Here is a 22,150-nt window from a genome sequence, read left to right on the forward strand (position 1 = left end):
ACTGTTCCCCCAGCCCCATGGACTTTTTTAGCTTTGAAGCCATGGTAGCTGAGACTGAAAGGGGAGGGACTTAAGTAATATTTGATTCCCACCAGGATAAGCTAATATTAAATAATTGTTTTACATATGGGGAAGAAGCTAATTGTATAAGCTGCCTGGTTCTTTTGGACAAACATTGCCTAGTGAAAAAATTATTAATAAAATTTTAAAGACAAGGCAATTTCACATGTTAATACTTTTCCATGTCTCTCTTAATACTTTTCCATGCCTCATTTAAAACTGTGCCTTATGTAACATGAAGAAGAAGAAAGAGGATAGTTATTAGGGAATGTAGATTACCATTGATAGCAAAGCTGTGGGCAAGACATTTATTTTTGTAAATGAGAACATGCCCAAGGCCTCCTGCCCCAATAATTTCTTTTGGAGTGGAAAATACTGGAATTCCGAGATAATCAAAGCATACAGATGGTGAGACTGAGGAGTTTAATTCTGATTTTCATTTATTTAAATATTTTAATGATACTCAACTTGCTTAAAGAGAATTTGTGAACTATATTTTAAAAATCAATACAAACCGGCCACATAAGTCTTTTTAGAGATCCTTAGTCAATGTCTCTAAAATGATTTAAATGTTGTGCTTTCCCATTAAATATATGAAGAAAATGTCACGTTAGACTGTGGTCCCTCTCTGGTAGAAGCCCTATGTTTTTCTTTTGTTTTATTTGTCCATTTGCTTTCAGTGAGTGTGATTATTTTTCATTTTAACTCTGGCACCAAGAGCTACGCTCAAAGCCACTTACAAATGTGGTTGCTCCATAGTGGAGAGAATGTCAAGAATGTTGGCTATCTTTAGACTTGCTTCATTCTTAACAGATAAGATAGAAGCGAAAGAACCCACTCTTAGGAAGAAGTTATTAGTCAGGTAACACTGTACAGGTGACCACAGAATGAAAGTGTGTCTACATGTGGGCAACACCAACGAATTAGGAACAGGATTTGTCATTAAAGTCTTAAGAGAGAGTATTTTCAAATTAAAGTGAATATTTTATTTGCTACTGCTTTGGTTATGACTGAAACACATATACTTTTTGATTTTGTTTTATTTTTATTTCACACACTAAAATTATAATCTGGACATGTGAGTCCCTAATTATTACTTTAGTAGCTGGTATTATACTTTTAAAAGTTAGAAATGGGTAAGGGAGAGCCGCAGAATAATAGTAATAGTACCACATACCACCCATTTTAAGAAAAGTGCTCATGTCTACTTTTTGGCCTTTCTTAAGTTGTAGTCGTGGGAGACAGTCTGTGGGGAGTGGATGGGGGGTGTTTGGAATGAGGGCCCTCTTCACTCCAGTAAGCTTTGGAACACCAAGTTCAAGCTTTGTGTAGATAAGCTCAAGAATTTTCAACAGGGTGGGGGCTGGGGTAGTGGAACAATCTAAATTTAAACTATAGAATCAACATTTTCTCTAAAAATTGTTCCAGTTTTCAAGAGGCGTAGGTGGATCCCGTGAATTGTGTGATAATGCACACGCTTTTCCTACATCCTGCTGTGTCAAAACATTTCCAGTGACTTTCATTTTGGAGACTGTATTTTCAGGCTACAGATTGGGGTGGGGACTCCCTTTTTTTCTCTTATTATGTAAACAATTTAAAGGACTCTTAGGCTAACTTTGACTTTTTTTAATATGAGAATATGAAAAAGGTCAGTAATTCTGTGAGCACTAAAGATATTTAAAGTTGATACGTAATGACTTCTTTGCAAAGTGAAGAATTTTTAAAGTATAATATAAAAGTAACTAGCATTTAGGTGTATTATATATTGAATTATCTCAAACACACTAAATGAGGCTAGCTCTGTTCTTATCTCCATGCTATAGAAGAGGAAGTCAAAATGTGAAGTTAGTGACTTACTTGCCCAAGGATACACAGCTGGTAACTGGTGGGGCCCAGGATTTTAGCTTAGGCCTGATTAGAACACAAACTCTTAAGTACCATACTATACTCTTTTAAGTTAATACTATAAAGGTAGTTTTATTCTTTCTGTAGGGAAGCTGGAAAGCTCCTGAATGGGGATTTTGACAGCACTCTCCTTATTCATCCCAAATGGAAGTACCTCTGCAAGGCCATTCTGAGGCCTGCCATGACTTTCCCGCAGTCTTAATGGCCTTGGGGTGAGGATGACGTATCTTGAGCTAATGATAGTAGTATTAACAGTAGATTGTTTGTTTATGTAGTATGCAGTATAAGCTCATAAATTTTCAAGAATATTATTCCACTGACTTCCAAATGATGGCTATCTTAACCCCCTGTTCCAGAATCTTCAGTTTCAGATGCTGTTCATAATTCACAGCCACACTTTTCCCACATTCTCCTGTAGGTTGGACGTGATAAATATGAACCCGCAGCAGTTTCAGAACATGGTGACAAAAAGGGCAAAAAGGCCAAGAAAGACAGGGACATGGATGAACTGAAGAAAGAAGTTTCTATGGTAAGTACTAGGAAGAAGGTTGCATCTGTTGTTCTTCTGAAAAACTGTGTGTTATATCTTTGAGTGTATGCTACCCCAACACCCATTGTATCCTTTATCAGAGAATTGCCTTATTTTAAAAGGGAAAATAGCAGTTGGACAGATCTTACCCAGTTGTAGAGGTTGAGATTGAAAATTTTCTTTTTAGAAAATATAGAGGATTAGAAAAGTTACTCACTCCCTCTGACATAACCAAGGATCCATAGAAGGAATTGTGGTTGGTATCATGGGTCTTTGCTTTTCTCTGAATTATGCCAAATATTGGGAACTTCCAGCCTCTCCAGGCTATGGAGATGTCCACAGAATCTGCCTGGTTATCAGAGAAGGCAAACGATATTGTACTAGGTCCCTGGGTTTCTCCCATGTGGCAGGCAGTAACGGGCCGCCATTACACAGCTTTAGCCATTCTCCAATGAAGAGCTCTCTGTAGATAGCCGCATGCTTGCCAAGCTATTGCTTTTCAATGATGCAAAGCATACCATCTTCTTCACTGAAGAAAAACTCCTTTTATGAGCTTAATGGTAATAATGAGTAATATTGATGCTTTCTTTGTCTTTTTTTATGCAACAGTGTTTAACTTGTCTTTGTTTCTGTTTTCTCTTAGGATGACCATAAACTTAGCCTTGATGAACTTCATCGTAAATATGGAACAGACTTGAGCCGTGTATGTTCTAATTTGAAATTTGTACAGAATCCTAGTTTTCCCTAGTGCATAATCCCCCATATTACAGGCCTTACTTTGGGGACTCTGAGAGGAGGATGACAGCTGCCATCTGCCTGTCTGGTTTGTGACATTCACAGAGCTTGGTCTTTTATCTGCTACCATTTTATTTTCTCTGAAACTTACTGAAGGTAGACAATATTTTCCCTGTTTTATAATGGATGAAAACCAGTAAGTCTAAGCACCAGGACTTGCAGTTGACTCCAAAGCCATGCATAGTTCTTAACCTCTTGATTACAAATTTTCCCTTTATTTTTGTACATTTGTTAAATTGAGTTGAATATTTCAGCTAGTTGACTGTTCAACAATTCAGATTTTTGCCGTTTTCCCAGCTAGCCCATTGCAGTGTGAGAACTTTGGTTATTCTGTCATTTATTTGAAACTTGTTTTGTCAAAATTCAGAGAAACCTTTCCATAAAATGTGTTGTGTATCCTTGTTATCTAGAGAATTTTGATATTAAATTTGCTGCAAACATTATAAAAGTAAATGGTGTGTAGAGGTGTGGGATTTGTGATTTCTAGACAATTGCTAAAAGGTCTAGGGAATGACAAGCTAATATGTAGCATTGTTCCAGTAAAGCATCAAGAGGCATGGATACCCTAAGCTCCAGAAGGGGCCTTGACTACTCAGAACAACGTGCTAACAGTTACTCTGTGCTCACTGTGTGCCAGGCAGTCTCTGAGCACTCCTCGTGTATTTTCTCAATTAATTTTTATTAGAGTCTTGTGGTGTATGCTCTCTGTGTCCTAAGTCCATTACTTAAATGCTCTGGGTCTATTTCCTTCTTTGCAAATCGGTGTTTGATAATGCCTAAAAAGGATTGTCACAAGAATTAAACAAGTTACTTAAAGTGCTGAATTCAGTGCCTGGCATGTAGATAGTGCTCAGATGTTTGGTAACACAATCACAAAAGACATACAAATAGACACTTTAGGCAAAAATGTGTTTTATATCTTTTTTTTGACCTGATATTTTGATAGTACCAAAGTAATCATATTTTCCCCTCTTAATGAGAGCCATATATCTAACTGCTTGTTGTCAGTGAATCTTGTTTTTAACGCCCATTAGGAAATAGCAGGGCTTTCGTACAGTGTACTTTTCCAGTGAATACTTTCCAATCGACAGGTTTATTGGGAGTTAGCTAAAATATGCATGTATATGAGCCCTTCCTGCCAGACAGATGCTTTAATTGCCTTCCAGAAAATAAAGTTCTATACTTTTAAAACTTGGCTGTTAACCCAATAAGAGGTTGGATTACTACAGAAATTTTTTTCTCCTTCGATGTTTATAAAGGTTTTTTTTTCTCCCTGACATAATCAATATACAGAAAACTCAGGGCTCTTAATTTGCAAAACTGAATTGATTCTTTAAAATAGATATCTTTTTGGTAAAAAGGCAATTTGGCATGAATCCCTTTATCTAAAACTTAGAAAAAACCAGGCTGGATTCAAATTTGTCCATGGATCAATTTTAAAAGAGTTTTAATCAGGGTATTATGGGTTCTTCGGGGCACTTGGGCATATTGTTTGCCTGGCTTCATGGGACATCAGAATTATGCATGGAGGAATTTTCCAGCTTTTGCCTTGGTACTCTAGCTTGGGAAATTTCGTTTCCTCCCTAATCCTAAATCCTTTACTCAGCTTTCCAGCCATTGGGTAGGTATGTTAGCTCAGAAGTGGTGGTGCAGTTTGTCTTACTGATATTCTTGTACTTCTCAGGGCTTGACATCTGCTCGAGCAGCTGAGATCCTGGCCCGAGATGGTCCCAATGCCCTCACGCCCCCTCCCACTACTCCTGAATGGATCAAATTCTGTCGGCAGCTGTTTGGGGGTTTCTCGATGTTACTGTGGATTGGGGCGATTCTTTGTTTCTTGGCTTACAGCATCCAAGCTGCCACAGAAGAGGAACCTCAAAATGATAATGTGAGTTCTATAGTTCTGCGTATGGATTCATAGGTACACATGAGATACCCTCTTGGTCTCTGCCTCCTGCTTATTTTCAGTTATCTTAAACACTGGGGAGTAATGTCAGCAGCTGTTGTCTTCAAGGCCCCTCCATTCTTCTTTCTTCATTTCAAGTTTCTATTTCCCACTCGGGAGGCTCTTCTAAGCTGGATGTCCACGCTGCGTGTTCTGCTGTGAACAGGCAGTTCTGCGCAGGTCCTGGCCCACGTCCAGCTGCTGCTCACTAGGTGTCAGAGCACCACTTTTAATGCTGACATATTATACCTGTCCAGAAATCTTCAGTGCAGCCATTCTTCAGAAGTCACAAGTTGGTTGGAAGATGTCTCTCTTTTGGGAGAAAGTGATTCATCTAGAACACTTCCAAAAGTCTGTCAAGTTAGCTTCCAGGTGTCTGTGTGACTGACACTGTTTCCAACCCTCCCATACGTGGTCACTAAAAAGATAAATATGAATATATGAGTTCTATATTTTTGAAGCCTGAGCTTTCTATTAAAAGCCTGCTTTTTATTCAGCCAAAAACCTAACTAAATGTTCCCAATTCTTGACTAGAGCCATCCAGCCCTAACTTGTCTGCTCCCTTCCAGCTGTACCTTGGAGTGGTGCTGTCAGCCGTCGTCATCATAACTGGCTGCTTCTCCTACTATCAGGAAGCTAAAAGTTCAAAGATCATGGAATCCTTCAAAAACATGGTCCCTCAGGTACCTGATGCTTTGTCCTCCCCGGTGGATGATTTAGCCCCAAGAATGTGAATTAGTATGAAAAGGGTTTCCAATGTTAAGTGGTTCCGGCAAAGAGATGGATGTCTTCTCCCCTCACCCCAAACCCGACCTACTTTCCTTCTACCCCAGGAAGCAATAACCTTCCTTCTGAACATAGACCCTTTATACAAGCGCACTATCTAAAAGCAAGATCTCTCGGGTAACCAATGAGCAAGCTTGTGTAACTTGTATATATTAAAAGGTCAATAATATCTTTGTTATGTATTCAGATAATTAGGATTATATAGATCATTTTCAATTTTATTTTCTTGTTTTGGACACTACCCTTTCCTTGTTGGTATCTGTTTTTATCTGACTTAATGGTGTAAACTGTTTTTCCCTTCCAAAGCAAGCCCTTGTGATCCGAAATGGTGAGAAAATGAGCATAAATGCGGAGGACGTTGTGGTCGGGGATCTGGTGGAAGTGAAAGGAGGGGACCGAATCCCTGCTGACCTCAGAATCATATCTGCAAATGGCTGCAAGGTACCTCTTTCAGCAAACCTCTCAGAGCTAGCTCTGCTGTTTGGGCAGATAAGTGGAGCGGCACAGTAGCCCATAATGAGGCCAGTATATTCCCATGACGCTGCTTATTTTTCTCACGTGCAGGTGGATAATTCTTCACTCACTGGTGAATCAGAACCCCAGACTAGGTCTCCGGATTTCACAAATGAGAACCCCCTGGAGACGAGGAACATTGCCTTCTTTTCAACCAACTGTGTTGAAGGTAGATCATTTTAAGGCACTATCGAGCATGGCGTGGTATTTATCTTGGGCATTAACAACGACCAAAAAAACCATAGGCATATATCTCCCCTTGTTTTATTGGCTCCATTTTGGCAACTTGCATCAAGCACAGAGCAAAGGTGCACAGGTGACAACTTTGCTTGCTGGCAGGAAACCCCAGGAAGCCTTGTGGCTGTTTCTCCCCTTCCCTCCACCTCCAGCGTGCCTCTTCTGTTCTCATTGCCAATCTAGCATGGATATTGGAGCTGCTGTCCTGCTAATGGATAGAAATCCCTTTGCCTAGGTGTCTGTGGTTTAAAACCAGCTGCATATATAACCAAGGAGCTGGCCCTTAAAAACGTGTGTGTTTTTGTCTCTCTTTTTTTAACCATGCCATATAATTGTGCAAATTCCATGGCTTCTTTCCAGTTAGATACAATTTGGTACAACCCCCTCCCCTCCGACCTTCTTTTTTAAGGCACTGCACGTGGCATCGTTGTATACACTGGGGATCGCACTGTGATGGGAAGAATCGCCACACTTGCTTCTGGGCTAGAAGGGGGCCAGACCCCCATTGCTGCAGAAATTGAACATTTTATCCACATCATCACGGGTGTGGCTGTGTTCCTGGGTGTGTCTTTCTTCATCCTTTCTCTGATCCTCGAGTACACCTGGCTTGAGGCTGTCATCTTCCTCATCGGTATCATCGTAGCCAACGTGCCAGAGGGCCTGCTGGCCACTGTCACGGTAAGAGGCTTAGGGAGGGGTGCTCACTCAGTCTGGTCGGCTTGCATGTGGGACTCATCCACTACCCGCTTCTAAGGGATTGCCAGCTTACAGTTTACTCATCGTGTTTGTGTGTAGTTTCTCTTCAAAGCCACACCACTTGGTGAGCTGTGACAGTGAGAAAACCTCAGCATGTGTTTATACAGAAGATAGTAGCCCAAAAACATGCATTTCGTCCTTAAATTATTACATGATCCAGAACAGTGTAATGGAGAAAGGAGAAGAACTTGGGATTGGGTGGGGGGAATAGAATGTGGTAGATCCTATTATTATTTTTCGTATTGCTTTTTGGAGGGGAAGAGAAAGCCCCACATACATGTTATCATTATTATTTCTTCAGACTTCAGAAGAAGGTTGGAGAGATTGAATTTCGGACTAGTTTCTTCCATATTAGGGTGTAGCAGGAATCTGTAGAATTCCAACCTGGTTGGGTGAAGGAATCTAATTGCTAATATTTTTTAGGTGTGTCTGACGCTTACTGCCAAACGCATGGCGAGGAAAAACTGCTTAGTGAAGAACTTAGAAGCCGTGGAGACTTTGGGGTCCACATCCACCATCTGCTCGGATAAAACTGGAACTCTGACTCAGAACCGGATGACAGTGGCCCACATGTGGTTTGACAATCAGATCCATGAAGCTGATACAACCGAGAATCAGAGTGGTAAGACCAAGACTGCCTCACACTTTAGCCACCAGCTCACTTTGCTTGCTTTTTTTTTTAATAAGAAATTGCATTTTTTTTTTTTTTTAAGATATGGCAGTTTTTCATTTTTGTTTTTTTAATTCTCAAGGATACGGGGTTTAGATTTTTTTTTTTTTTTTTGCAAGTTAATAGAAAAGTGAATTTTCCTTACAAATGTGATTGAAAAATGCCTAAAACCTGATTAGTTGCATTAATTGGGAAATGAGACGAAACATATCAGATTTTTATGGGACTTTAATAGGAGAATTGAGAACATGACATTGAAAGTTAATACATTCTTTGCCTGTTGTGTTTTCTTGCCTCCATCAGGTGTCTCTTTTGACAAGACTTCAGCTACCTGGCTTGCTCTGTCCAGAATTGCAGGTCTTTGTAACAGGGCAGTGTTTCAGGCTAACCAGGAAAACCTACCGATTCTTAAGGTACGCCCTGGAGTTGCTGTTAGCCATTAGGTTGCCTTTTGCAGGGGTATAGATACTGCGTGAGAACTGCCATTGAGTGTTCTTGTTAAATAGCTCGTTACCTTTGAGGTCTGTACAACAACTGCTCATTGTAGAACACTTGGGATGGTGTGTGTGGAGCTTGCTGCGTATAACTACGTAGTAACTCGTGATATTTGGATAGGTTGGAGAAAAGGGAAGATACAGTAAAAATTTGACCAAAGGCGGGAGTGGGAGGTGGAAGCCAATCTTTATTGGTGAAAAACCTAATTAACCCACTGTACTACTCTGAGTTTATCCATCACCTAACCTAGTGGACAGTGAGGGCTACTCAAGTGACTCCGTAATCGTATTTGCTTATTAGGATACAGTAGATTCCAGTAAATCCTTTAAGCCATTTATTTTCTTAAAATAGCTCAGCTTATCTTATTTGTTTTTAGCTTATTTACTAATGATGCAAAAATAAGCTCAGTCTCATGGAATTCTCATGCAGTTGGAAATGACTGGGATTTTTCTGTGATGCCCAAGAGAAGGTGAAGTCTCAGAAGAATCATGAGTTGCACAAAGTCCTTTAGGAGGAGAAAGAGCTGTGTGAGGCTCCCTGGGTTCAGCGTCTTCTCTGTGGAGCTGCCGGTGGTAGTTCTGGGTACAAACTGAGTTGCCAAAGAGAATATAGCTTAAATGTAGTCGAGATGGCTTCCGTTGCGAAGACAGGGTTCATTTATTCTGTAAAGGAGATTTCTGTGGCATTGAATTGATGTTGATTTGAGGATGGTGGTGTTTTATCTTGGGGATAAAACCTAAGATGTCTGCTTCATGTTTTTCTTTACTTCAAAGTGGAAATTTTCTAGGCTTTGAGCATTGGGGCTCACAAGCATCAAATTTTTTCTGATTTAAAAACCCCAGAAGGGTAGCAGGAGATATAATCTAAGTATTTCAGGAGTTGGGCAATGTCGATGGCATTATTACCCAAAAAAGTGGGCAGTAGCCCTATTCCTCTTTAATAACTGGCTTTTCTTAAAAATGATCCCCACTTATTTTGTGTCTCTTACTAAACCTGGACACTTTTCTTAGTACACAGGGTTAGTATATTTGTGAGCATTAATTTGCTCATCTCCTTAGGCAGCCTTGCGTGTCAAAGTTCTAAAGGGTTTACCTATATAAAAGTTGTTTACAACTTGAAATGTTTTTACTGTGTTAAAACATAAGTGTGTCACCATAAAGGTATATAGTACAAAATACATCCATATTACCTGACATGTGGGCTGTAACTAAAATGTTGGCTGATTAGATTATACTACTGTTAGAGCTGATGATAGCTTTTGGGTTGCGTCCTTCAGGCCCAGATAATTTTGCACATTATGTTTAAAATACAAAGTCCTCTACTTTGCCCTTGACGCAGACAGTTTGCCCCTAGTCCTGAAACCTTAAGCCATTTCCTTTTGAATTCCAGGGCAATGAAGGGCACTATAAATGTTTACTCTCTTCACTTGGTATTTTCAGATTCATAACCAGAAATATGTAGCTGGGAATAGCATTGGCTTTGAGACTCTTCACCAGGCCAGGGGGAGATAAAAATAGGCTGAAGTAGATTGGAAGGGTGTGTTATGCTTCTCCTAGGGCAGGTGAGGCCTTCAGGCACCCTTTTACCAGAAGCTGATGTGGGCTGGGGAGGAGGTTAGAGTTTGAGTTGCAAGTGCAGCAGTGGCCACTCCCCACACCGCTGCTTCCTCCCCTCCTGTCCTTTCCTACCTCTCACAAGATTGGAATATGGTCTGGAGTTATTTTTCCTGTTGTTCAGTGGTTCCTTGGTGAAATTGTATGGGGTAATTAACAGAGGATGTCTCTGTTCACAGCGGGCTGTTGCAGGAGATGCCTCTGAGTCAGCGCTCTTAAAATGCATCGAGCTGTGCTGTGGTTCTGTGAAGGAGATGAGAGAAAGATACGCCAAAATAGTAGAGATACCCTTCAACTCCACCAACAAGTACCAGGTCTGACGGTCAAGGGGTCGTGCAGCGGGCGAGGGCAGGCTGGGGACCAAGGGGGGAGGCACATAAATTGGAGGAAGAAATATTCGCCCTTTTGGAGTTTTACAAGCTTTAACTTTAAATTTTACCGTGACTACATACGGGAAATTCTAATTTAGACGAATATCAGTAGATAAATGAAACCTCTTCCGAAATATCACGTGGGTTCTTTTGAATACGTATTTGGAGTTTGGAGTGGTATGGGGTAGATGCACAAATACATGCCAATCCCTTTGTTCTGAAATTTTCTTCAGGAAAATTTTGTATGTGAACAAAGCTCAAAAAGAAGGGATCTTGGGAGGTATTGGTTTGTTTGTTTGTTTGTTTTGTAATGAATACTAAATGGTAAGTGAAGATTTGTTTTCCTCCATGGACTGCCACATCCACCCACCCGATGTTTACATCTGAATGGTCCTTCACAGTTGTCCATTCACAAGAACCCCAACACGTCTGAGCCCCGGCACCTGTTGGTGATGAAGGGCGCTCCCGAAAGGATCCTGGACCGTTGCAGCTCTATTCTTCTCCACGGCAAGGAGCAGCCCCTGGATGAGGAGCTGAAAGACGCCTTTCAGAACGCCTACCTGGAGCTGGGTGGCCTCGGAGAGCGAGTGCTAGGTAGGTGGACGGCCTGGTAACCAAGCACCCGGGCACGTCTCTGTCAGGCTGTCTAGTCTGGTAACAGTTACAACTGATCCCACTCACCTCTACGTCTTGCTGACTTTCCTCTAAGTCTTTTCTGGGGCAATCCTCCTACCTGTTTATATTTTTCTCCTATTATTTTGAAAACACTAAGTGCTGGAGAAATGTTAAGTGTATCGGGCTGCGGGAAACAAGGTCCTGATGGTTTGCTTCTGACTCGTACTTAGACCTTTGGTCTCATGCCATTCAGTTCTGTTTGTTTAAAAAAAAAAATGAGGGAAGGGAATCTTTATTATCCAACCTTTGTTGCTATGGCTATGATCAATAAGCTTAATTAAATTAAAATTAAGTAATTCTTAGTGCATCTAGAGTGCACCCATTTCCTGACTGCCTTCGAATGGTTGTGAATTTACATAGGAACTTTTGCACTCGGCTCATAAACTAGACTAACAGTAAACTTTTACTCTAAGATGCTACTTATCTTTTCTACCCTGACAGCCACTGAGGTTTAGAAGTTTGTTTCCACTCCTTGTTGCATTATTTGGGAAATTGGCATTTATAATATTTTGTAGATTGACCGATATAAATCTATTATTTATGTAATTCTCCCTATTTTCCTTAACTTGGATAACTTAGAACTGATGACCTCATCTCATACTCTGGTTCTTACCCTTTTCCTCGTGTCTAATTCATGGTGTCTTTCATATGTGTCTATGTAACTTAAAGATCACTATCTTCTCTTAAGTGATTTTTTTGCTCTACCACCCCAAAGTAGAAGGAGTCTCTTTTGTTCGAGTCCATATGGCACCTTATACCACTTCAAAGATCATTGTAACCTTCATGCAAAATTGAAAGGGATGTCAATTATCCTGATTCGTGCGTTAACTATAATATGATACTACGTGATGAATCCCTTGGGCAGAATGTATCTGATCTGCATTAATCCTTAAAGTAGCTAGCATCATGCTCCATATTGGTGCTCAGTAATATATTTTGGTTAAATGAACAAGTGAGCAGAGATGTAACCTAATTTTTTCCAGAGAAAGTAGCTGAAACAGATAATCACATGATTTGCTAAATCCAGATTACCTCTGATCAGTGGGTAGGTCTAGACCCCTAACATCCCAGTGCTCAGAATTAGTGTTAGCAATTCACTCTTCTCCACATCATACAATTCCTGTGTCTCTTGGTGTGATGGATTCTGTCTTTTGAATTTTTTTTTCTTTCAGTAATTCTATATCATTCATAAATGTTCAACAAAACCTTCATTCTGTCGTAAAACTATAGACTTTTTAAAAATATTCCGAACCAAACATCCAGCTGGAGGCAGACATAGGGGACAGCAGGCTGCCATCATCCTGCTACTGTCGACAGCACTGAGAATCTGCAAAGGCTCCCTGCCCTCTTTGCAGGTTTTTGCCACCTCTTTCTGCCGGATGAACAGTTTCCTGAAGGGTTCCAGTTTGACACCGATGATGTGAATTTCCCTATTGATAATCTCTGCTTTGTTGGGCTCATCTCCATGATCGACCCTCCACGGGCAGCTGTTCCCGATGCTGTGGGCAAATGCCGAAGTGCTGGAATTAAGGTAGTACCTGGACGCCATCTTAGCTTGGTTTCTTAGTGCCTTGGGCACCCTAGTTAGTAAATGTTGCCCCTTGAGGTCCAGGTGGACAGCCGTTTTTCCTACCTGGTGTATTAATTTCTCATCTCGCAAGTTTACTTGCAAAAGAAAAGATCAAATAGTATTACAATGTTGGTGTAAACAGCAGATGAGAGATTAAAGAGAAAACACTTCTTTAAAAAAGAAATGTAAGCAAGATAAAAAGAGCAAAAGTCTTAAAGTTTTAAATTTTGAAATACTTTTATTATTCTAAATTAATAAACCTTATGCAGTGAATGGCATGTCTGTTTTCAACTGACTTTTTCAGTGAATGTTTGTCTCTGTGTATCTGTCTTAATTCTTTAAGTAGCTAAATATTATTCGGGTGTACTAATATTGTGTTGCCGCGTATTTGATTTGTTTCTGTTTTTCCATTCTCATGAGTAATACTGCTCTGAAAAACTTAGGGAAAATATTCCCCTACCACTTTTTGACGATTTCTTTTAAAATATATTCTGAGTATAATCATTAGATCAAAAAGAATAGTAACAATTCTGAATTCTTGTTACATATTGCTGTTACCCAAAATTGAGCCAGTGTGAGAATGCTAATAGCAATAATACTTGATACCTTTACAATCTCACCGGCATCGAATTTTTATCATTTTTTGCTGGTTTTAGTAACTCTGTGTATTTTTATGTGACTGTGTAAAAGAAAAAAAAGGTATTATGTATCATACACCAAGATAAAATCTGGGTGTTGGCTTTGTGTTTTCTTTCTGTGAATACATATGTTTATATTTGGGGCTCGTAGATGTTTATTAGTTTTATATTTGCATTCTTTTGCTTTTGATATTCTAAGCTCAATCATCCTTAATATTTATTCTTGCCTACTGACACGCAGACTTTTTAAGGTCCTTTCCTTGGCAGTTGTCTTCAGCAGATTGTCCTGTTTCTTATTACAGGTCATCATGGTCACGGGAGACCATCCAATCACAGCCAAAGCCATCGCCAAAGGTGTGGGCATCATCTCAGAAGGCAATGAGACCGTGGAAGACATCGCTGCTCGCCTCAACATCCCAGTCAGCCAGGTGAACCCCAGGTAAGGCTGGAAGCTCACATCAGTTTGCTGTGAACAAGCAAATAGTGGTGGTTTGAAACCTTTAGCTTGCTTCTGTCATGGTTCGCCCCTGGGCTTGTTCTGAGTAGGGCATGAACCTGCACTATGAGAAAGCAGTCTTGTCATTCCTACAGAGGGTTGTAAGTAAAAGCAAGCCGTAATAACCAACGCTTAGGTGTTATATTACTCCCACTTTACAGAGCCTGGGAGAGGTTCAGAGTACGTCAGACCTGGTGAAGTCACGCAATAAATGCAAAACTCAGCCTAGCTTAGCTCCGATTTCATGCTGTTAACCACTTAAGCTATACTGCTTAGCACCTTGACAATATCCAGGTCCACACTAACAAAACAAAATAAGAAAGGACAGTTGCTCAGGTAGTTCAGGCCAAGAAAGGAAAAATTGGGCAATAAAGTAAAATGGATAACAGAGCAAATTAGTTTTTTGTTTTTATGTTTTAGGGCCCTCTCACCCTACTTCAGGGTTAGGGGAAGGTTTGGTCTTTTATCACCTCTACCACTTTCTAAAACTTGGTTATATTATTTTAGTATGTCTAATAAAGGTGAGGAAAAGGAAGATGACAAACAGGCCTTGCCCCACAAGTTGTTGTGAGCCTCCAGTGAGACAAAGTGTACGAAAATGCTTGGTAACCTGTAAAATACTACATGGATAATAGCTTTTATAGCACATACTGGGGGAAATGCCTTCTGTCTTTGTGTTATTTACAAAGTGTACATATAACAATGTCCCCTCTTGAAGTGATGGACATCGTGCCGGTGATACGATGAGTGACTTTATTTTTTGGTCCTAATTCCAGAGATGCCAAGGCCTGCGTGGTACATGGCAGTGACCTGAAGGACATGACCTCGGAGCAACTGGACGAGATTTTGAAGTACCACACGGAGATTGTGTTTGCCAGGACCTCCCCTCAGCAGAAGCTCATCATCGTGGAAGGCTGCCAGAGACAGGTCAGCGAGCCAGCGGGGTCAGACTGCTGCAGGCAGGGAGGGACCTCAGGCATTGAGTTCCAGCGGAAGCACAGCAGCAGTGGCGGAAACATACCCAGCTTTCTAGGCTCAGTGTGTAGATGCCTGCGGGAAGCACCTGGGCCCAGAAAGGATGACCTATTAACGTCGTAGTGCCAGAAGCACTGTATAGTACAGGTCTCCTGCGGCTCGGCGCCAGAGCCCCCAGTGGAGTCCCTTGGACTAGCAGTATGGGGTCCTAGTATGTACAGTGAAGATGTGGATGGCCAGGACACTCTTGTCCCCTACCTTGAAAAACTAGGGAGCATGCATACAGAAATGGGGTTCCCCGGAGTGCCACTCACCAGAGTCATCCTTCGAGCAGCCCTTGTTAACATGGGGAGAGTACGTTTGCCATCGCGTCTCGAGTCTGTTATCTGGTGGGGCCTGTGTGGGTACTTGGCTGAGCCGGTTCAGACACACAGTCTTAGTGTCAGTCACGAGCACCGGCTGGAGGCACGCATCTCACTCGTTTCCATCGCTGTCATGAATGACTCTACTAACCCAGCCCCTTCTTTTCTGGGTAGGGTGCCATCGTGGCTGTCACCGGTGACGGTGTAAATGACTCTCCAGCTTTGAAGAAAGCGGACATTGGGGTTGCTATGGGGATTGCTGGCTCAGATGTGTCTAAGCAAGCTGCTGACATGATTCTTCTGGATGACAACTTTGCCTCAATTGTGACTGGAGTAGAGGAAGGTGAGAGCGCTGTATTTAAGGTGCTTGCCCAACACTCATCCAGATACTGCCATTCAGTGTCCGTTTGTGTACACTTATTGGATATGTTTAGTTTCTAGTCAGCCTGTCTCTTGAGCTACACAGTAAACAAATCTTGCTTTCATAGGTCGTCTGATCTTTGATAACTTGAAGAAATCCATTGCTTACACCCTAACCAGTAACATTCCAGAGATCACCCCCTTCCTGATATTTATTATTGCAAACATTCCACTACCACTGGGGACTGTCACCATCCTCTGCATCGACTTGGGCACTGACATGGTGAGTGAGTGTGACAGTGTCCACACGTCAGTGGTGGTAAGCTATGGGCCATGGCCTCATTCGCCGGGTCAGTGGTCACTATGGTGTTCCTGGGATCCACAAGCCTGGCTTTAGGAAAAGAAATTCTCAGAGCAATATCCAGGGTGTGTCCCAGTTCTCAGCATCAAGAATTAGTGTTATCATTCTTCAAGGGAACAGTTCATGCTTATTTATTGGATGGGAAATTTTTTTTTTGATATTTGCCTTTTTTTTAAACATGAGACCTGTAATATTTTCTCTGTTTAAAAACAGATTTTTAAAAGGGAGGGCAAGAATTTTATAGCAGAAGGTCATAATATTAGCTTCCTTGTTTTGGGTAACTTTCAATTCCTTCTTTCCCCTCGTACCCCAGGTTCCTGCCATCTCCCTGGCTTACGAGCAAGCTGAGAGTGACATCATGAAGAGACAGCCCAGAAATCCCAAAACAGACAAACTTGTGAACGAGCGGCTGATCAGCATGGCCTACGGACAGATAGGTAAGCCCCAGCATTGAGCAGGAAGGTGGCAGATTTAACAATTCTATAGCGATCACGGCTACCTCAGATCGAGGCTGACTTCTGAGACTTCACATCCGGGGCAGTTTTCAAGTGAGCCATAACAGAGCGTGAGACTGTGGAGTTTTCCCAGATTCCACATGAGAGTAAATCTTTTGCAGTTTGCACAGTTACTTTTTTGTGGAAACTGTAGTTCTTTAGACTGAGCACGCTGTGACTGGGCTCAGGTCTGCCTGAGAACTGATGATGTCCTTGTTCACTGAGCCTTGCGGGACACCGAGCATTGTTCTAAGAAACTACGTGCATTGACTCAAAGGTGGCTTTCCCTGGAGCAACACACTTATCTGTCACTAATTTGGATGAAGACTTAGGCATTGAAGAAATCGCGGCTTTGAAGGTTTAGCTGGTAGGCCTGCACCCGCACGCCCCTCCTGTTGATTTCTGCTCCACCAGCAGAGCCTGACCGGCTAACAGGTGGTTTAGGTGGGGGGCAGTCAAAATGCCCTGTGTTTAAATCCTCTGCCAAATCTCTTTCAAGGGAACCTGGTGAAGCCACCGTGAGCAGCTTGTTCTTTTGGTTGCTTCACTGTGAACACGCGGGTAAAGTAGAATAGATTGGTACATTATGGAAATTATGGCAAAGATTCATTAGACTGTTGTTGGCAGCAAAGTAATTGGATGGTAGCCCATCCCGACCTTCTTCAAGAAGACCTAATTTTAAGAGGGAGGGAAGTGGATTTCCCCTAACAGGAGGAGATGATCAGGCCGAGAACGGTGGTACGCACCTATTATCCCAACTACTCGGGAGACTGAGGCAGAAGGATCACTTGGGAGTCTGAGGTTGCTGTGAGCTGTGATGACATCACGGCACTCTAGCCTGGGCAACAGAGCGAGACTCTGTCTCAAAAAAAAAAAAAAAAAAGCAAAAAAAAAAAAAAAAAAAAGCAGCAGATGATCACATAGTAGACGTAGATTGTCTTAAGAGCAAGGCATGTGTGCCTTCTTTTAAGCTCTAAAAAGTGAGTAAAAAATAGATGAGGGCCCTGAGCTTGGTGTGAACCCCTGGAGTCCTCCGTCCATTCCCTCTTAGCCCATGTATGACCAAGCAACTCTCTTTTTTGCCTTTATCAACCAGTGATAAAAGCCTCCCTATGTCTCTCCCGGGCCTGCTGCAGTAATCAGATGAAGGGGGTAGAGATGCCCTTGCATGAGGCCCTAGCATTAACGTTGTTTTCCCAACTCCTCAGGTATGATCCAGGCCCTGGGGGGCTTCTTCACTTACTTTGTGATTCTGGCTGAGAATGGCTTCCTCCCGATTCACCTGCTGGGCCTCCGAGTGGACTGGGATGACCGCTGGATCAACGACGTGGAAGACAGCTATGGACAGCAGTGGGTGAGTAGGGGCCTCTCCCCAGTGCCGGAGCTCCTCAAGCCCACACTGCCACCAGCCATGCGGGTGAAGACCACATCTCATCTGGCTGCCTTTTGCATTTCAGACCTATGAGCAAAGGAAAATCGTGGAGTTCACCTGCCACACAGCCTTCTTCGTCAGTATCGTGGTGGTGCAGTGGGCTGACTTGATCATCTGTAAGACCAGGAGGAATTCAGTCTTCCAGCAGGGGATGAAGTGAGTGAGGAAGGACATGTCATGGGCCCCGGCCCAAAAAAAGGGATCTGGTGATATCAAACGCTTTGCAAAAAAACCCAGCATCTGACAAAAATAGCCAAGTTTCTAGAATCTCTAGTTTTTGGATCAAATTTAGGAAACAAAATGTTATTTTCTAGTTTTTTCATCTAACCTCTAATTACCTAAGTATCGATCTGCCATTTAACACATAGCATTAGAAGATAAATCTATTTGCATCTTTTAAGCTTTTCTCCCCTTTAATTTTAGGAACAAGATCTTAATATTTGGCCTCTTTGAAGAGACAGCCCTTGCTGCTTTCCTTTCCTACTGCCCTGGAATGGGTGTTGCCCTTAGGATGTATCCCCTCAAGTAAGTTGATTTTATTGTAGCCCCCAAAAGAGTGTTCAGTAGTATGTGTGGCTTTCCCCCTTGTGACATGCATTAATAACTATTTTCAGATTTTGAGTGGTATGTACAAGAATTCCTATAGAATGGGAACTTAGGAAAACTTGATTTGTCAGTACATAAGATTTGCCCCAAGATAAGAAGGGGCCAGACAGGCTCTGGTACCTTGGAACAGCTAAACACAGTGAGCACTCAGGTGCTCCGTAGCCATAGGCCCATTGTCTTTTGAGGCTGGCTAGGGCATCCTGGGGCGTGGGAGCCCAGGCTGAAGTCTTGATTTGCTTACCTAGTCACTGCCCCAGCGCAAGCCCTCCACCTTTCTGGGGCTCTGAATCCTTTGGTTTCAAAGAAAGAAGGTTGGAGAAGCAGATGTGAAGTCCCTTTTACCCTATAATCAATCACAGATAGAGTTGATCACAGGGAGCATACCACTGGTCTTTGGTCAGAACCAGACTGGCCTTAAACACTGAATGGCTTTGCCCTTCGTATAGACTTATGTTTTCACATAGAGGGTTTACCACAAACTCCAGTAGCTTTTTGCAACATTTCAGTTTGTTTGGTGATACAGTCTGGTAGCTGCTTGAGGTTAGACAGCTGCAACTTGATTAAAATATGCTAAGCCACAGAACGTGGGACCCATTAGCACAGGTCCCTTCAGAAACGCTTTTGGTTGAAAGCATCAGTCTGCTTTGAATCCCCACCGTCCCGTCCTTGCTCAGACCCATCTGGACCATCCTACCTGGCCTCTTGCCAGCACTTCCTTCCACTGATCTTATGCCTAAAGTAATCAAACCCAGCGGCCTCATTCGCCTGCTGGTGGGTTCTTGCACACACCGTCTGTGGTCTGGGTGAGACAGGCATCCGGGGTCTGCCTCATCGTCCCGTCCGTCTTTGCAGCTTTGTTTTTTACCCACCCAAGCTCATGTTAGGCGAATTCAGTATTCTCTTCCACTGCCTATGTATTTCGTAAGGTGCTCCCTCCCTCTGGGGTCCCTCTGCTGTTCCCTCCCACCCCATCAATCCTAATAGTCCTTCAGGGATGATTTCCTTGGAGCTTGTCCCCATGGGCTCTTGTCCTCCTGGGCCTGTGCAGCATCACCTCTTTGGCATTACTTGTTACTTGTCATATCTGCTTCCCATGAGATTATAATCTTGAAGGCATGGGCCACAGTGTCTTTGTTCTTGTATCCCCAGCACCCTGCACAGAGCTGGCATACAGCAGGGGAAGCCATGTCCAAGATGAATTCCATCAGCTTGGGCCACTGTTATCAAAAGGAGGCCAGGAGAGGTCACAGAGATTTCTAAAAGGCTGAAGTGGAAAACCACACCAAAAGAGGGACATGTTCATCTTCTGGGTCCTTCAGTCTTTGGTTACCACTAGAGAATTTGTTCCTGATGGGTTCTGTCCAGTTTTACTTGGTGGCTGAGTCAAATGAGGTTGTCTCTTAGCTGCTGTCACAGACACCCAGGAAGAAGAGGAGGAGCCCACCAGAATCCTGCCCAGGGATAGCCTTTGTCACACAATGGCAGGAGCTGGTGACCACGGAGGCTGCCCAGATCCTGTCTGCAGGCCCGGGACTGTGTGGCAGCAGCCTCTGGGCCCCTTGAAGGTCTTTGTGATCTGTTAGGGCCCTCAGGTCTAGGACTCAGAACACGCAGCTGGCTGTCCCAAATTCCATTGTCACAAACCAAATTTAGGGGACGAATAAACTAGTTTTGACCCATGCTGGCAGGTCTGTTTCTTCAAATGCTAAGACATTAGGCAGATGGACTCAAAAGCTTCTTAAACCTTTAGAAATGATAGAAAGAAAATGTCCAGTTGCCCTGGGATTGTCAACAGAAAATGTACTCAGCTCACCTTATAAACCGATTCTTATGAAAACCAAACTGAAGGTGGGTAGGGATTCCTTTGTAAAAGTCTGCACACTGCTTTCTTCATCTCTAGGCCCCGGGCACACAGAGCAGCAATCTATTTTTAAGCCATTTTTATTCATTCTGTTACTGACTCAGTGGTTAACTGTGACTGTATTTGGCTTCTCTCCTGTCACTATGGTGACGTGCAATTTCCCTTTCTTCCTTTGAATTGTCTTCACGTATGTATAAATTGGCACTTGATTCTGTTTCCAGACCTACCTGGTGGTTCTGTGCCTTCCCCTACTCTCTCCTCATCTTCGTATATGACGAAGTCAGAAAACTTATCATCAGGCGACGCCCTGGCGGTAATTATGGGCATTTTAACTTTGGTCGAGGGGGGTACGGGGGTTGGGGGGGCTGTAGTTCTGTTGGCTTTTGTTCTTTCCACCGAAGTGTCTGGGCTCCCCGAGCTCAGTCTGATTGGCTAAGGCTGCCGCACCAGCAAACTGTATGGTCACATCCTCCCAATGTAGATCTCAACTAGAGTTTGAGAACGGACCGTATTTTGGACTTTAAAATACAAAGTAAATACGATGCAGTGAAAAACTGTCAGAAACCTAGACCATCGTTACAGCTAACGTGGTATTCCCAACAATGTCTAAACAAATACAATGGAGGTCCCATGTTGCACTTGGATTTTAACCCCCCGCCAACCCCCATTGTTCTCGGGCTGATTTTCGTCCCTGTTTCCCCGCTGGGATGCTGGCTCGAGGAGGACTTACTGTGGTCTGTCTTCTCTCTCTCTGCCACCCGCAGGCTGGGTGGAGAAGGAAACCTACTACTAGCCCCTGCCCTGCACACCGTGGAGCATCAATGCCACGCACCCTGCATCCACCCCCACCCCCTTTGTGTACTTCAGTCTTGGAGCTCGGAACTCTACCCTGGTAGGAAAGCACCGACGCATGTGGGGGAAGCGACGCCCTGGAATGAAGCATGTAGCCACTCGGGGGGAGGGGGGGGGCTGCCTGAACAACATCCATCTGTGGAAATGACAGCGGGGAAGGTTTTTACGTGCCTTTTTGTTTTTGTAAAAAAGGAGAACCCGGAAAGACTGAAAGAATACATTTTATATCTGGATTTTTACAATAAAGATGGCTATTATAACGGAGTTTATCTGTGCCCTCGTCACTTCCTTGGCACAGGTGTCTGTATGTGATCTGGAGCTGTGGTTCTTAGTGTGTGGTCCCCACACCAGCAGCTGATGGTGTCACCTGCGAGCTTGTTAGGAAGGCAAGCCCACACCCACGGAGTCAGACTGATCAGCAGTGTGGCTGAATAAACTCTCAGGCGATTTTGATTCACACTCAAGTTTGAGACCCACTGGCTAAGAGGGAACATTCTGCCCATGCTCTTTTATTCAGAGTAGATGAACTCAGCTGACCCATTTTCCTGGGCTCTACCTTGGGTGGTATGGCTGTAACTCTACCTGCTGCCTTAGTGTCTAGCTGCTTGGTGGAAAAACACCTCTCCTGAAGAATTTACAGACCGTGAGAATATAACAAACTGCAGATGAGGCCCTGCTCTGCCAACCTGAGTCCCAGGACTCAGACCTTCCTGCTTTCTCTCTAAGGATCACCACCACAGTAGCCTCAAGTGTCTCTAGAGCGAGGTTTATTTGAGAAGCAGCGATATATGGT

At 42.9% G+C, this 22,150-nt stretch overlaps 1 protein-coding gene across 1 annotated transcript in view; it reads left to right on the top strand.

Moving 5' to 3' along the window:
• ATP1A1 (ATPase, Na+/K+ transporting, alpha 1 polypeptide) overlaps nt 1–21,621 on the top strand; it is a 29,650-nt gene extending 8,029 nt beyond the window's left edge. Inside the window, exons 2-23 of the mRNA XM_012658471.1 lie at nt 2,384–2,494; nt 3,138–3,197; nt 4,974–5,177; nt 5,804–5,917; nt 6,327–6,461; nt 6,585–6,702; nt 7,180–7,448; nt 7,950–8,148; nt 8,500–8,609; nt 10,484–10,618; nt 11,077–11,269; nt 12,706–12,881; nt 13,861–13,997; nt 14,831–14,981; nt 15,566–15,734; nt 15,880–16,034; nt 16,426–16,549; nt 17,815–17,960; nt 18,064–18,194; nt 18,462–18,563; nt 20,727–20,818; nt 21,270–21,621. Coding sequence (XP_012513925.1) covers nt 2,384–2,494; nt 3,138–3,197; nt 4,974–5,177; nt 5,804–5,917; nt 6,327–6,461; nt 6,585–6,702; nt 7,180–7,448; nt 7,950–8,148; nt 8,500–8,609; nt 10,484–10,618; nt 11,077–11,269; nt 12,706–12,881; nt 13,861–13,997; nt 14,831–14,981; nt 15,566–15,734; nt 15,880–16,034; nt 16,426–16,549; nt 17,815–17,960; nt 18,064–18,194; nt 18,462–18,563; nt 20,727–20,818; nt 21,270–21,298 — 3,060 coding nt within the window. The 3' untranslated portion in view covers nt 21,299–21,621. The remainder of the gene's footprint in view (nt 1–2,383; nt 2,495–3,137; nt 3,198–4,973; nt 5,178–5,803; nt 5,918–6,326; nt 6,462–6,584; nt 6,703–7,179; nt 7,449–7,949; nt 8,149–8,499; nt 8,610–10,483; nt 10,619–11,076; nt 11,270–12,705; nt 12,882–13,860; nt 13,998–14,830; nt 14,982–15,565; nt 15,735–15,879; nt 16,035–16,425; nt 16,550–17,814; nt 17,961–18,063; nt 18,195–18,461; nt 18,564–20,726; nt 20,819–21,269) is intronic.
• The last annotated feature ends 529 nt before the right edge of the window (nt 21,622–22,150 follow it).

This window comes from Propithecus coquereli, unplaced genomic scaffold (genome assembly GCF_000956105.1).
Source record: "Propithecus coquereli isolate 6110/MARCELLA unplaced genomic scaffold, Pcoq_1.0 Scaffold589, whole genome shotgun sequence".
NCBI lineage: Eukaryota > Metazoa > Chordata > Mammalia > Primates > Indriidae > Propithecus > Propithecus coquereli.